The 14,578-nt window shown below is 37.2% G+C and overlaps 1 protein-coding gene across 8 annotated transcripts in view; it reads right to left on the bottom strand.

Annotated features, from left to right (window-relative positions):
- LOC145555215 (uncharacterized) overlaps positions 1 to 14,578 on the bottom strand; it is a 49,991-nt gene that overhangs the window by 33,264 nt on the left and 2,149 nt on the right. For 3 of the 8 annotated variants that reach the window (XR_014091311.1, XR_014091309.1, XM_081616710.1), the window contains exons 2-4: positions 14,136 to 14,232; positions 9,857 to 9,910; positions 9,303 to 9,397 (exon numbers count right to left, since the gene is read on the bottom strand). Coding sequence is in view for 3 of the 8 variants with exons in the window: in XM_081616710.1 (XP_081472836.1) it covers positions 9,303 to 9,397; positions 9,857 to 9,905 (144 nt within the window). In the remaining 5 variants the exon portion in view is untranslated. Of the gene's footprint in view, positions 1 to 4,338; positions 4,489 to 9,302; positions 9,398 to 9,603; positions 9,683 to 9,856; positions 9,911 to 14,135; positions 14,233 to 14,578 lie in introns of those variants that run through there. The other 5 variants (XR_014091310.1, XR_014091312.1, XR_014091313.1 and 2 more) reach the window with 5 other exon arrangements.

The following is a 14,578-nucleotide window of genomic DNA, read 5'->3' as shown; positions in this document are numbered from 1 at the left end:
CACCAGGCTAATTACTATGCTTATACCTGCAAAGGTCCATCACTGACTTGATGACAGCCCTCCATTTTGACAGGTGTGGACCCAAAAGCCCATTTCCGCTGGGTTAAAAAAAGAAGTGCAGGACCGCAGCAACGTTGCATGTTTCGTAACATATTAAAAGGTTCTGCAAGCCAAAATACCAGGAAATACCAGAGCTCTGCTGAAACCAAAGCAAATAATTTTCATATGTTAAGAGTTTGAGCAGTCAATTGGCATTCTGCCTTTTGCAGCACTGCAAAAACAAAATCTTACCAAGTGCTTTTGGTCTTGTTTCCAGGGCAAACATTTTACTTCACTTCAAATAAGACAAAACAAACTTTCAAGTAACTTTTCAGCAACATATAGAAGCTTGTTTTAATTAAATAATTCCTTAATATTGATGAAAAAGTTCTAGTTCCATTGATTATTTCACTTATAACATGAGAAAATGTCTCGATATAAATGAAATAAACTGCCAGTGGAACTAGAACTTGGTTGCTAGGTAACGGCTGGGCTTGGCTGGCGTTGCTAGGTAACGATTGTGAAATAATTTGTTAGTGGAATTAGAACTTTTTCCATCAATACTGAGTCAATGCTGACTTAAAACAAGCACCTATAGTTTGCTGAAAAGTTACTTATAAGTTCGTACACTCGAAATAAGACTAAACTAATATGTTTGCACTAGAAACTAGAGCAAAAATGCTTGGTAAGATTCTGTGTTTTTGCAGTGAGAGAGGTTTGTCTTAAGATTGATGTGCTTATTTTTTTGTCTTGCAGAGCTGAGATAGCGAGTCGTCTGCCTTTAAGCTGCGTCGCTCCTGTCTCGTCTCTCACAGAGAGCCGGAGGGGAGACGAGAAAATACCAAAGATGGAAGACAGGAATAGTCGAGGTGGCCTGTTTCTCATTACACGGGGGGCCAAAGTGGATGCTTGACCTGAAGAAACCTTGACTCCGACTGCCTCTGATCATCCATGTTAACAACACAGAATAGAGCCGGAGAATCAGGCGGCTCATTGTGTGACACCCACAGGTTTAGAACAATATTCCACTTGTTTTCCTGGCAAATCCTGCGTTAGTGCAGCTTGAATGTGTTTCTCGGCTCAGTTGAAAATCTCTTGAGATAAAAATCGCTGGAACATTGATGTGTGCGACCGCGAGTTATGTTTATTTTTAAAGAACTGCACAGCACTCAGCTGAAGTTCAATTATAAACAGATCAAAATCCAATAAAACGTTTTAAGAATCTGTTTTCAAAGGTGCTGCCTCAGTCAGCAAAACCCAGGTTTAGAGGTGGATTATTTTATGCTTTTAGCCACATATGGACGGCCAGTTGTATTCTTAGATAATGAGATTTCAGTCTGCTCAGTTCTGCCCATTTCCAGCTCCTTTCAGAATGAGCTGTTTTAGGGTTCTGTCACTTTAAATCCAAAGAAGCAGCACCTGGCCACACCCCACAACTCAACGTTTACAGTCACACATAAAAATGGCTGTAATGGTGCGCAATACATCTTTGAAGAGCAGAAGTTGGGCCTCCTGCACAACCAACAATAATGCAGCAACTGGTTTCTGGACGGTAAATCAACAACAAAACTCTTGACTTTCCCAGCAGCCATTGTACAGAGCATACAGCGGTAAAACCAGATCACCAAACATGCTGGAGCACAGCTTCCGTTGCTAGGTAACGGCACTGTGCCCATCGAGTGCCGATGGACACAAAAAAGCACTAGCTTATTGCCAAAGACTGACTAGCTGGTTTATTTAAATGCCTGTGTTGTTTTTAGAAGCTGAGCTGAGCCCCAAATGGAAGAACAGAAATGTGCAAAATGTGAATTTTGCATAATAGTTCCCCTATAAGATATTCACAACCAGTGGCCCAGAAGCCACCAGAGCCAAGAAACACACGGCTACGACCCAGCGAAGTTTTCCACCAGCGCAGCGGCATAATGCTCAGTCTGTGCTTCAAACTGCTGATGAAGGAGCTCCTCACAGCCTCATCATGTCTGGAGGAACGACAGGAGAAATTTTAATAAGACGCTTCCCTGCTTGGTGAACCTTGACGGAGACACTAGAGGCATGTGGAGTTTGACAGAAGCTCTCTTGTTTTCACCTGCTGAAAGATAAAATGAGCCCGAAACACTTGATTCCTTTTTGTTTTAAGTAAATAAGTCCTTAATATTGATGAGAAAAGTTCTAGCTCCATTGGCAGAACATGGAGAAAATGTTTTGTCATAAGTTAAATAGTCTCCCAGCGGAACTAGAACTGGGTTGCTAGGCAACGGACAGGGCTTGGCTGGCGTTGCTAGGTAACGTTTTGGAAATAAATGAAATAATCTGCCAGTGGAACTAGAACTTTTTTTTTAATCAAATTCAAATTTACTGATCCCAGAGAAAAATTAAACGTTTTGGCCCAAAACACAGAAGCAGTTGGTTCCTTGAAGGGGGAAATATCTGGAGTATGATAAATATTATTCTTAAATATTTAAGCTTCTCATAAGATATCATTTTTGTTGATATATGCTGCGCATGTTCCAACTTTTATTGGAGGATAATAATCGGACTCTAGTAGCAGAAGTTTCTTGGGAACATTATCGCTGGAACAGTGTTTTCTTTTCACAAAATCTGGACTTCACATAAACCGCTTAGCCTTTTCTCACAGTTGTTACCCAACTACAATACACATATTTTTTAATATGGACCTCTATTATCACTTCTATATTACCACTGCTTCGAACCAACTCTTTCAAAAGAAAAAAAAGCTGTGCAGTAGCCATCCAAAAAGTTTCTCAAGAAGAGTAAAAAGTATTTGGTAAAAAAAATCGATTCAAGTACTGAGTAACTGATCAACTATCAATCGTTAATATGTAAAAATTACATCATCAGACTGACAAAAATGTAAAGTTAAGTGGAAATTTGGGTAACACTTTATTTGAAGGGGTGTGCATAAGACTGACATGACACTGTCATGAACATGAACGAGTCTTTATGAATGTTTATGACTGTTGTCATCAAGTGTCATTTGGTAAATAATGACACTTTTAATGCAAAGTTGCTCTAAAGGTTGTATTTAAAGTCCATTAAAAATGCCAACTGTCCATTAAATTGTCATAATTTAAAATTAATGCAAAGTTGGCATTTTTATTGGACTTTAATGGAACTTTTAGAGCAACTTTGCATTAAAAGTGTCATTATTTACTGAATAATGACAACAGTCATAAACATTCATAAAGACTTCTTTATGTTCATAACAAGTGTTATATCATATTTATGACAGTGTCATGTCAGTCTTATGCACACCCCTTCAAATTAAGTTACCGAAATTTGTTATTTTAAGGACCAAAATGACAATTGTCACAATTCATATAAGTAATAAAAAATAACAAAATCAGGCAAAAGAAAAACTTTCCAAATCAGTTTCTCTCAATAAAAAAAAGCTTCAGAAACTTTAACAAAAACTGCAGGTGTTTTTGGATGGTAAGTCAACAACAAAACTCTTGTCTTTTCCAGCAGCCGTTGTACAGAGCATACATTGTACAGTCCTTAAAATGCCAAATTCCCCAACTGCAGGTGGAGAATTTTTGGTTAAAACATATTTGATTTTCATTCAGTGGGTAGAAAATACAGAAAATTTACTAAAGTAAGAGTAGAAATACTTTATAATAAAATTACTCAAGGAAAAGTAAAACGTACAGTGTAGTAAAAATACACCTAAAATGTTTTTTCTTTTCACAAAAAAAAGTTACTCCAGTAAATGTAGTACTGGAGTAACTCCACATTTACTCCAGGATATCACAAAACTTTGGTTTTGTGATATCCTTTTGTAATGTTTGTAAAATGTTCAAATTCAAATTCAAAAATCCTTTATTGATCTCAAAGGGAAATTAAATCAGTATTTATAATTGAAGTGGTTGATATTGTGCTGAATTTAATTTTGTTTCCATCTTAAAGAATATCGCTATGTCTTTTTGTAATGTCTGTAAAAGAACGATTTAATTTAAATATTTGTTGTGTGGACCCCAGGAAGAATTCTTAAATAAACAAATACCAAGTGTAAATGTGTTGATCTGAATTTCAGGGTTGAAACGCCAACAACAGGAAAGAGGAAGGAGATTTAATCTGAATGAAATGAGTAGATATGAGCCTCAGTGTGACCGGAGGCGGATAGCACCGGTCCAGCTCTCTGTTGACTGCTGTTTACCTGGCAGTAACCATGGTGAGCTCGCCGTATATCGCAGCTGAAAGTAGGCCAGAGGCAGGATGAGAGCTAAACAGAGCGGCGTCGCCTCGACGAGACACCAGGACAAAACACAGAGTCTCTAGAGCTGATGCTCTGCGGCTGCCATGACTGCAACCTCAAGTTCAAGTTTATTTTTAAAAATGGGGCAATGCTTTTTAATAAACATTTACATGTAAATACATGAGATTATAACCAGGTGGCTAATTTCCATCTCTGTCCCATTTGTACAATAATCACTGCAAAAACACAAGATATTACCAGGTTAAATATCTTAAAATTAGACAAATTAATTTAAAAGTAACTTTTTTAGCTTGTATTAAGTAAATATTTCTTTAATATTGCTGACAAAGTTCTTATTCCATTGGCCGTTTCTCCATGGGAAAAATATCTTGCTATAAATTAAATAATCTGCCATTAGAATTAATATTAAATAATTATTTACTTAAAACAAGCCTCTATATGTTGCTGAAAAATTACTTTTAAGTTAGTTTGTCTTACTTCAAGATATTTACACTAAAAACTAGACCAAAAATACTAGAAATCGGAGCTTGTTTTAAGTTAATAATTCCTTAATATTTATGAAAAAGAACAAGTTTAACTGGCAGTTTTTCACTTATAACAAGGGAAAAATGTCTTGTGAGTGAAATGAATTGAATTAATTAATCAACTGATTGATGAATTTGTTTAATCTGTCTAGATTTCATCCCTCTCAGATAAAAACAACCCGTTTTGCAGTGGATGCCTTCTGCGTCTGACCTCTCCTTGTAAGGCAGCTCGAAAAGGACGGAAATCAAAAGCTGCCATCACATGAAACGACCAAAATAAGAAACGTCTTTCTTGGCTCCTTGACCGGCTGAGGCCAGGCCAGCAACTGTCCGTTGGGCTGCCGCTTGTATTCATCCATAGGAGATATTTATACTTTTGGTCTTTGGTCTATTTCCTCCTACGGCTTCCTGGGAATTCCTTTGATGCCTTGTATATGATAGGGTTTGGGAGGGACGGGGACGTCTGCTTATAGATTCTGGTGACATCATCTACCATCTTCATCCCTGAAGGGTCAACCTCTCTGACGCCCTGACATGTTCAGCAAACTGAGTTTACTGGGACGCTCCTGGGAGTTTTATTGGTTGCTATGAGAGTTAGACACTGACGAGGCAAAATATTATAACCACCATATAGCCAAAATAGCCCTGACTTGTTGAGACATGAACCAAGATGTTAGCATAGCATCAGATGTTTTAGTGTAATGGACTTGACGAAGCGTGAACGGATTGAGATCTGGAGAACTGAGGACTCTGGAGGACTGAGTTTTTACACCTGATAGTTCAGTTCGATTGGTGATCAAAATGCCAACATTTGTTACATTTTCAGCTGCTGTGTTTTGCTTTCACCAACCAAACCCTTCGAAAAGAGTTTGGTTTGTGTTCCCCTCCTCGCCTGTGGTGGCCTGCACCAAGAACAACTGAAGGAAACAATACAAAAACCTCTGAAGAAGACACGGAGCTCAGCTTCCTCCATTCTCTACATTTTGCCAGATGTAAGCGAAAAAGGAGTCGTGTCGTCAGATTTTAGCAGTTGTAGGATTTCTTGTTTGTCGTTGGTAAACGTAGTGTGGTCTTACCATAAAAGACATTTTCCTGCAGGTCATATATACGCAGCGGCTCTGTGACCTGAACCTTAATACACTGTAAGAAAAAGTCTGTAAGCTGCAGTTGGTGGTTACCATAGCAACCAGTAACTGACAGCTCCACCCCCTTTTTCTGTTTGTCTGTAACTATAGCTGCACCATGTCTCCAGCTGGTGTTAGACTCGCGCGTTTGTTTTGGTTGAGTTTATCCAGAATGCCCTGCGCTGTGTGATCCACTTCCTGGTTTTGGAGTGGTCTCAGTTGAAGGTAGAGACTGAGGTTTTAAGGCAGACCAGTCCCGTTTAGTCCGTTTTTGGTCCAACTATTTGCCTGGAAAATCCAGTTGGTTTGGTGAGGAGTGAATGCGCAAGGGAACTCTGATGCGGCCCAATAAAACAAATTCCGTCTACAATCCTCGTCTCGGTCCGGTTGACGGGAACTCTGGTGCGGTTAACATATATTTATAAACAGTAAGCAGAGCGGAGACTGTCCTAAAAGCAGGAAGTGGACTACAAAACAGGGCATTCTGGGTAAATACAACCAAAACAAACGTGAGTCTAGCGCTAGCTGGAGAAATGGCGCAGCTGCAGTTACAGACGCCAACAGAAAAAGGGGGAGGAGCTGTCAGTTACTGGTTGCTACGGTAACCACGAACTGCCAAGAGCCACATAACTTACATACCAATGAACGTCAGGAGATAACTTTTTGGCTAAACGAAATTAATTTAAGTATAAACAAACCAATTTTGACAAACTAAAATCCCTGTTATACTTATGAGATAATAAGACAATAATACTTTATTGATTCCCAAAGGGGCAGGGGGAGTTTTGTTATGAAGTGGATTTCTTACAGTAAACTGAGGTTCTGGTTGCAGAACAGTAGTTGTGGGTGTTTGGCCTGCAGGAATATGCCTTTTAAGGTAAGACCACAGGACGTTTCCTGCTGCATGTCTCTGCAGCCCCAGGGGGCTCGCTGGGGGCTCTGGAGCCTTTCTGATAAGTTGTCACCGTTCAGTCATGCGAACAGATCTGCAGGGATTTTCCAACATGGTTCCCTTCCTTCAGGCCAAAAAAAGAAGCAGCAGCTGGCGGCCGTTTAGTTGATGCTTTGTTTGGGGTGAGCTTTTACACATCAGGCTAGCGCAGCTGAATTATGGCCAGGCCAGTAAAGTGAAACAACACAGAGGAAGAAAAAAGAAAAAACCATAAAGGAGTTTTCCTTCTCATAATGTTGTGACCTCTGAGGAGCTGCATTGTGTTTCCACCAGAATAAACACCCAGATGTGTCTGTGAAATCCATCAGATTTACACTCGACACTGTGGGGACGAACACGGTTTTAATGTTTACATTTCAGCTACTTTTACTGGAGTGTCAATCATCTTTAAGGACTGGGTCTCTTCTCAACCCCTAACGGCATGTAAAAATGTCCTGGACAGAGTCCCAGAATGTGTCCAGATCAATATTCAACACTTCCAAGCAGTTTTATGTCCGTGTCTAACGCAGTAGAAGTCAGGATACAGATATTCCAGCAGTTAACTCTATAATTCAGAGTTCGGTTCTTTTACAATACCAGCTTGTAAAAGCAGACTTTAAAAACATTAAATCATATAAGCTCCTTTTAAAGAAGTCTGAAATATTTTTAAAACTACAGATACGTTGCTAAGTTTTCACATTTTGCCACATCACTTGTGCCCTACAAGAGTCGACTTGCCTCTCGGTTCTGGGGAACATCTGTATCTTGGTAGATTTGCATCCATGCCTCACTCTTCCATTTCTCAGATGACGGTTGATTGGACAGAAATGTAAGACGTTCAAAGATTGGAAAATTGTTTTAGAACTCAACTGTGCTGGAGCTCTGCTTTGGTTGCTAGGTAACGAGCTGGGCTTGGCTGGGGTTGCTAGGTAACGAGCTGGGCTTGGCTGGGGTTGCTAGGTAACGAGCTGGGCTTGGCTGGGGTTGCTAGGTAACGAGCTGGGCTTGGCTGGGGTTGCTAGGTAACTACGCAGCGCCTGCCAAACGTGACTTAATAATCAGGAAATGTTTTTAAACGACTCATTTTCCAGACACCAAAACACAAAGCCATTGCCAGAAAACGGCTTTGTGATTTTTTTTTAAAGTTTCTAATGCAAATATCTTAGTACACTTGTAGTTAGTTTTGTCTTATTTTAAGTAACTTTTCATTACGATGTAGGAGCCTTTTTAAAGTCAATACTTTAAAAACAAGACATTTTCACTTATGAGAAACATGTCTTGTTCCACTGGTGGATTATTTCGCCTATCACTCTAAAAAGAAAAAGTTGAACCAACTTAATTGAATTGCTTCTATGGGTAACAAGCAATTCAATTAAGTTTATCCAACTTAATTTATTAAGTTTAACCAATTCAAAAGGTCATTTAAGGAAAAGATTTGTAACTTTTAAATTAGAGTATATTTAGAGGACACTCTAAAAAGAGTTTTTCAAAATATTTAGTTTGGAACTACTTAAAAGTTTGAGTTGACTTTCTGTAGAATTAAAACAAAGATATTTTAAATGTTTATTAGAAGAAAATAAATGATTTGAGTAGGAGTGACTTAAATCTGTTATCTTAAACATACTTAATAAATTTGTTAAATAAAATTTACAAATTGAGTTGGGTGATTAGAATATATTGAATTGGTTAAACTTAAATTAAGTTGGATAAACTTAATAAATTAAGTTGGATAAACTTAATTGAATTGCTTGTTACCTATGGAAGCAATTCAATTAAGTTGATTCAACTATTTAGTGCAAGTTTTGAGTTAAATGAACACAAAAAAGTAAGTTGGCATAGCAAAAGCAAAAGAATTAAGTTAAATAAATGTAAATAAGTCCATAAGATGAACTTATGCCCAAATAACACTTTTTAGCACTTTTTCATCAAAATTAAGGAGTTATTGACTTAAAACAAGCTCCTATTTCTAGATGAAAAGTTACTTTTGTCTTAAACTAAGATATTTACACTACAAACTAGACTAAAAATACTTGATAAGTGTTTTTGCAGTGTGTGAGTACAAAAATGCGCAAAAAGTGAATTTTGAATATTAAATCCCCTTTAATGTTTCAGAAGCTGCTGCGTTTTTGGACTTTCTGATGCTGTTTGTTCTCTCTAATGTTCTCTAACAAACCTTTAAGGCTTTCACAGAACAGCTGGATTTATCTGAGATTGATTAATCTACAGACTGTTTACTTTTTAGATTTCCTCTGGATTTATGTGGGAATGTCAACGGGCTAAAGTGCAATCTCACTGCAGTTTTCAGACTTTCAGATATCATTATTTCGTAATCTTACAGTCAAGTGTTACCCTATGTTAGAATACGGTTGTAGTGTAAAAAATATTGGAAAACTTCAATATTTTAAATACTTTTGCAGAGGACTGCATGTAAAAATAATATAATTCCTTACTTTCTTGCCATTGCTTCTACTCCAGTGATCCAAAACTTCATCAGATGTTATATAACTTCCTTTTCCCACGAGTCGCAGGTCACAGAGTTGCTTTCCTGAAGACGGGATAAAAATATTAGTCTCCACAAAAAAAACAACAACCTGTTTTTGAAACAACACAGCAAAATTCATCTGTATTTTATTAATATATTTAATATGTTTAATTGTTTTAGAGTTTCTCTGGAATGTCAGACACATTTTGGCCAAAGTTTCTGCTCACAAGCAATAAAATTTACTTTGTTTTCACAAAACCACAACATACAGTCATTAAATAATATAAACTTTGAAACGCGTGTCAAACTGGAGGTCCGCAGGCCACATCTGGTTCGCCACTGCCATTTCTGGAGGACCACAGAGACACAGTTCTATTATTTTATCTGTCAATCAAATCAGTTTTTATTTGTAAAGGCCCAACTTATATGAATGTGAACAGGTACTACATATCATTTAATAATAAGGCCAAATCAAATGCAGAGAAAGTTATATTTAAACAGTTTGTTAAAGGATAGATTTACCTTTACAATCTGGCATAACCGGCCCTTTGAGGACATTCTTGATCTTCATGTTGCCTGAAATGAAAAGAAGTTTGCTTCAGGATAATAAATAAGTAAATAAATATGTATGTATGCAATCTTTTTTTAAGATAAAACAATTTAAAATAACATAAATGATGCTCATATAAACGCAGTGATTTGTGTTTGCAGACAATCCAAACACACAATGACTGAGAGAGAAACCATTGTCATCAAATAAATATTAGAATGAAAAAGAGGGTCAAGAAAGTGAACATGATTTAGAAATAAATGTTTATTCAGTTGCTTGTTATGAGTTTTCAGATTAATTTGTTTCCATTTTCTGCAGAACTGAAGCGTTGCAGCTGCTACATCGATCTGAGTGAGATAACGGTGAACAGCGCCCTCTGCTGCTCTCATTATGAACTCCAAGAGCCTAATTTAACAACATCCAGGCTTATCAGCTGCAGATATAACCCTATTAATTGGATTGTTTCTTCATTGTTGGCGTTTAAGCCGATCTGAACACAAACATTCCTCACATTTGTGCGTGTCGGACCTGTTTAATTCTGCAAATGTCCGCATTTCTCCGCTGGGACCAGATTATGACACCAACATCACATCAGCAAGACGTCTTAGAAAACTGAGGGCAAGTCAGATGTGGGGCTGTGCTCCAAAGCTCTTTTACAAATATTATGCTTTCCCTAATGAGATTATCTGCATGCGCACTTCCCTGAGGGCAGGGAGAGGAAGAATGAAAATGACTCGAGTATTTAGTGGTCTTGGGCTGATCCCAGGGCCTTGCATGCAACCTGTTAAATCGCTGGGCAGCTAATGAGCGGCTTGCGTGCTAGTCGATCATTAGTGCCCCCCTCAGAAATGCTGAAATGGTGACCAAACACCTCACATTTCCCCCACAACCAACCAGAAGACGGACTGCAGAGGCCAGCAGCCAAATATCTTAATATTCACAACAGAACTTCACATTTTATCACTTTACAACTTAAGTTTGTCTATTTTCCTGCCATTTTTTTAACTTTTCCATACACCAGTTAAAAATAAAGAAAAAACAATACTGCTTGTAAAAAACCAGCAGTTAAATATTTTATATTTTAATAGTCATAACCATTGAACTCCATATTTTGTTGCAACAGAGTTTAAGTTTATTTTCTTTTTTTTCTTTTTACTTTTCAATATGCAAGTCGAAAATAAAGGAAAACAAACAAGACGAAACTACTACAGAAACGGATAAAACCTCAAAATTAACTCATATAATCCAAGTATCTTCAAAGAGTCGCTGTAGATGGTAATGCTGTGCGTAGGAAGGATTTTCTGAAGCAGTCAGTCATGCAACAAATATGAAAAGGCCTCTGACTGAAGACTTGCTGTATGCCAGTCGCATAACTGTCAAAACCTGCTAACAGTTCAATATCCGAGCAACAGAGATGAGATTCCTAGGTAACATCTTCTGGATGACAACAAGCACTGCTAATCCACTTCATTTGCTTTTGTTGCTCCAATTTCAGTCGGGCAGAAATGATGGACAGGAGAAAAATCACGTGGCATTGCATGCATAAAGGCTCCTTTTCAACTGCCCTGAGGTTTGGGATCATAGTTCAGATGATATTTGAGTTTTTTTAGATGCTAATCAGTTGCTCCCGGTTGCCGTGGTTACGCATCATAACAGCTCTCTGAAAGTAAATAAAAAGGTAAGAGCAGAAATCCTCCAAGCCACACAGCATCCAGAACCAGAGGGAATGCTTGTCCAAACATGCAATTCCTCTAACCAAAACTATTATGAACGTGTAAAAAAAAAAAAAGAACTGAACAAAATGAATGAACGTACCAGAGCTGGTCCGACATGACGTTTTTTCCTCTAAACTGCCTTTTATTTTACTTTTATTGTTAAGTTATGCAATCAACATAAATACTTTCACATTTTTTCTTATCCAACTCCTTCTGCAAACAGGAAAATAATTGTCTTCTTATCTCAAAAACCTCCCGATTGTTAAGTCACAAGGGACAGACGCTGTTACCTAGCAACCCCAGTCAAGCCCAGCTGTTACCTAGCAACCCCAGCCAAGCTAGATTTACCATCCAGAAACCACTTCCTGCATTCTTGTTGGTTGAGCAAAAGGCTCCCCTAATGCTTTTCAAAGATGGCCAGCAGCAACTTATTTGGATTTAAAGAGACAAGCCGCCCTAAAAAAGTTCGTAGGCAGAGCTAAAATATCATTATCTACATGATTTTGTGGGAAAAAAATAGTTTTGTTCATTTTTTAGAGCAACTATTGCTTTCTACTCATTCAGAACCATTTATTTTATTTCATAGTATCCTTTGCAGGAGTTTAACTCACAATCATCCATTACCAAAGAGCTGCTCTTGGTTGTATACTTCACTTTTTAGTGTTTTTGTACAATAACCACCGGGTGGCGCCCTGACATAAAGACAATAGATCGTCATCTGCCTGCTGTGTAACATCTTCATGCTTCCATGGTTGAACCAAAGTCATTTTATACCAGAACACATATTTTGGACATGAATCATATTCAGAAACTTTCTTTTTTCAGCTGTCAGAGAATAAGAGGATTCACCAAAACTACTGAACTGTTGAAAGAAATAAAATCTGTCCCAAAAATGTTCCTCTGAGCAGCTTGGCTTGATACAGCGGAAACAAATTCAATCACTGTTGGTGCTTGCGGATCTTTTGTTTAGTTTGTGGTATAAAAATGTTCCAGATAAACATTTTATACACTTTATTTTATTAAAATATTTTCTTCTCTGTGTAGGAAGTGATCCAGCTGCAACTGGCATCAAGCATTTTTCTGAACAATTCTAACAATTGATCAGTTTTCCAAACATCCATGATGATAATCTATGCTCCTTTGGATTGAGATCTGGTTAATCTGGAGAACAAAAAGCTCATTTTCATGTCTGAGATGATTTGAGCTTTGCAGCATGGTGCTTTACCGTACTGAACTAGCAAGTGGGCGCAATTTGGAGGTGTGCGTCCTTACCCAGGGCTCGAAATTTGACTTCACTGGAATTAAATATGCAATCAAAATCAGAGTCCACTGTGAGCCAGAAAACCACATTTTTGATGTAAATGCTTTATCAAAATTCCTTATATCACTAATTTAAGTGAGTTTACTATGAATAACAATTTTTTTTGTTTTTTTTCTCTTAACTGTTTGACTTGTTTTTATTTTAATACGTTTTCTGTAAATTACATTACCTTTATCTATAAACTGAAATCTGTCACAAACAAATCATAGCTCATGTATGTTGTTATGTGTATTAATTGTTAATTTTTATTAAATCGGGGATATTTATGTGGTCTATTCATGTTGATTAATGTGAATTGTGCCGTTTTTGAAAACTAAATAAATCTAAAGAAATTTGAAATCAATGTTTGGTGACTTTTTTTGTTTGTCAATGACCCATAAAACCTAAAGCCAGCACTGATCCAAGGGCACACGAAAATAAAATGTGTTTTTAAGTGTGCTTACAAAGATAAACTATAATTTTCCATGCTTATAATCATCTTTATCCGTCCAAAAAGAGTTTAAGCAAACATTATATGCATTTCCTTCATCCCATTATAATTTTAATGAATTAACAGTAAACTTAGATGTTGCTCTTCCCAATGAGACTTTTTATTACAAAAGGCCTCTTAGTTGGCATCGGTGCAGAATATTATGAAGGAGCTAAATCCTTGCATGCTAACTGATCCATTAAAGCTCCAAACTGATCCAATCCAAGTCAGCTTTTCTGAATTACATAAGCCTTATTAGAAGAGTTTAACAGCTCAGAAAGTGGAGCAGTCACAACACAGGCGCCATATGACTGAAATCTTCTTGACAAGCTCAAAAAAAAAGAAATTATGAAAATCTCATTTGCAGTCTGACATTGAGAGCTCTTTGTTGCAGTGTGGAAAGTTTTCAGCTGACCTGAAGTGGCACCACTATGTATGTTAGCATATAAAGTTCAATATCATGCAATAATTTGGAACATAATTAACTTTAATTAATTAAGCTGTACCACTGAATAAAAAGTTAAGTTACATTTATTCATAAATCAATTTATAAACATTAAGGACTAACTAAATGCTAAAAGGGGATTTTTTTGTACTTTTATTTGTGTCTCTTCTGCTTCTGAAAACACTTTAAAAAAAACACCCAGCTGTTTTTAGATAATAATGTTGTTTGGTGTCTAGAAAATGAGTAGTTTAAAAAAATCTCATGATTGTCAAGTCACATTCCACAACTACTGCGCAGTTACCTAGCAACCATGTGGAGTCCTGCCCGTTGCCTAGCAACCCCAGGAGAGTTCCAGTCCATTTGGTCAGCTGGTTTCACCGAAGTATGAACAATGGCTGCTGGAATAGAAATGTTTTATTATTAACTTACCATCCAGAGACTTTTTAAATTTAAATAATAAACTGAACTAAACATTCAATGTTTGATAACTAGGATCAATTGAAATGTTTGTGTGATTGAACTAAAGTTTTTTTTTTGAGTGGTAAAGTTTTTCAAGACAAAATCTGCTGTGAAATGACATTATATAAATAAATAAACTGGACTGAGTTAAATATTTGTACCAGAAAGTGAAATAAATAAAAGGATATGTTTTATTGGGTCCAAGGAAAGTTTTCAAAGCAGATTGAACAGTGTTGGGGTTTCCGGATGGTGGGGCTAAATATTTAGCTTCCAGTGCCATCTAGT

This window comes from Poecilia reticulata, chromosome 15, assembly GCF_904066995.2.
Source record: "Poecilia reticulata chromosome 15, P_reticulata-male-v2, whole genome shotgun sequence".
Lineage (NCBI taxonomy): Eukaryota > Metazoa > Chordata > Actinopteri > Cyprinodontiformes > Poeciliidae > Poecilia > Poecilia reticulata.
Note: the sequence above shows the minus strand (reverse complement) of the source record. Positions and strands in the feature narration are given on the sequence as shown.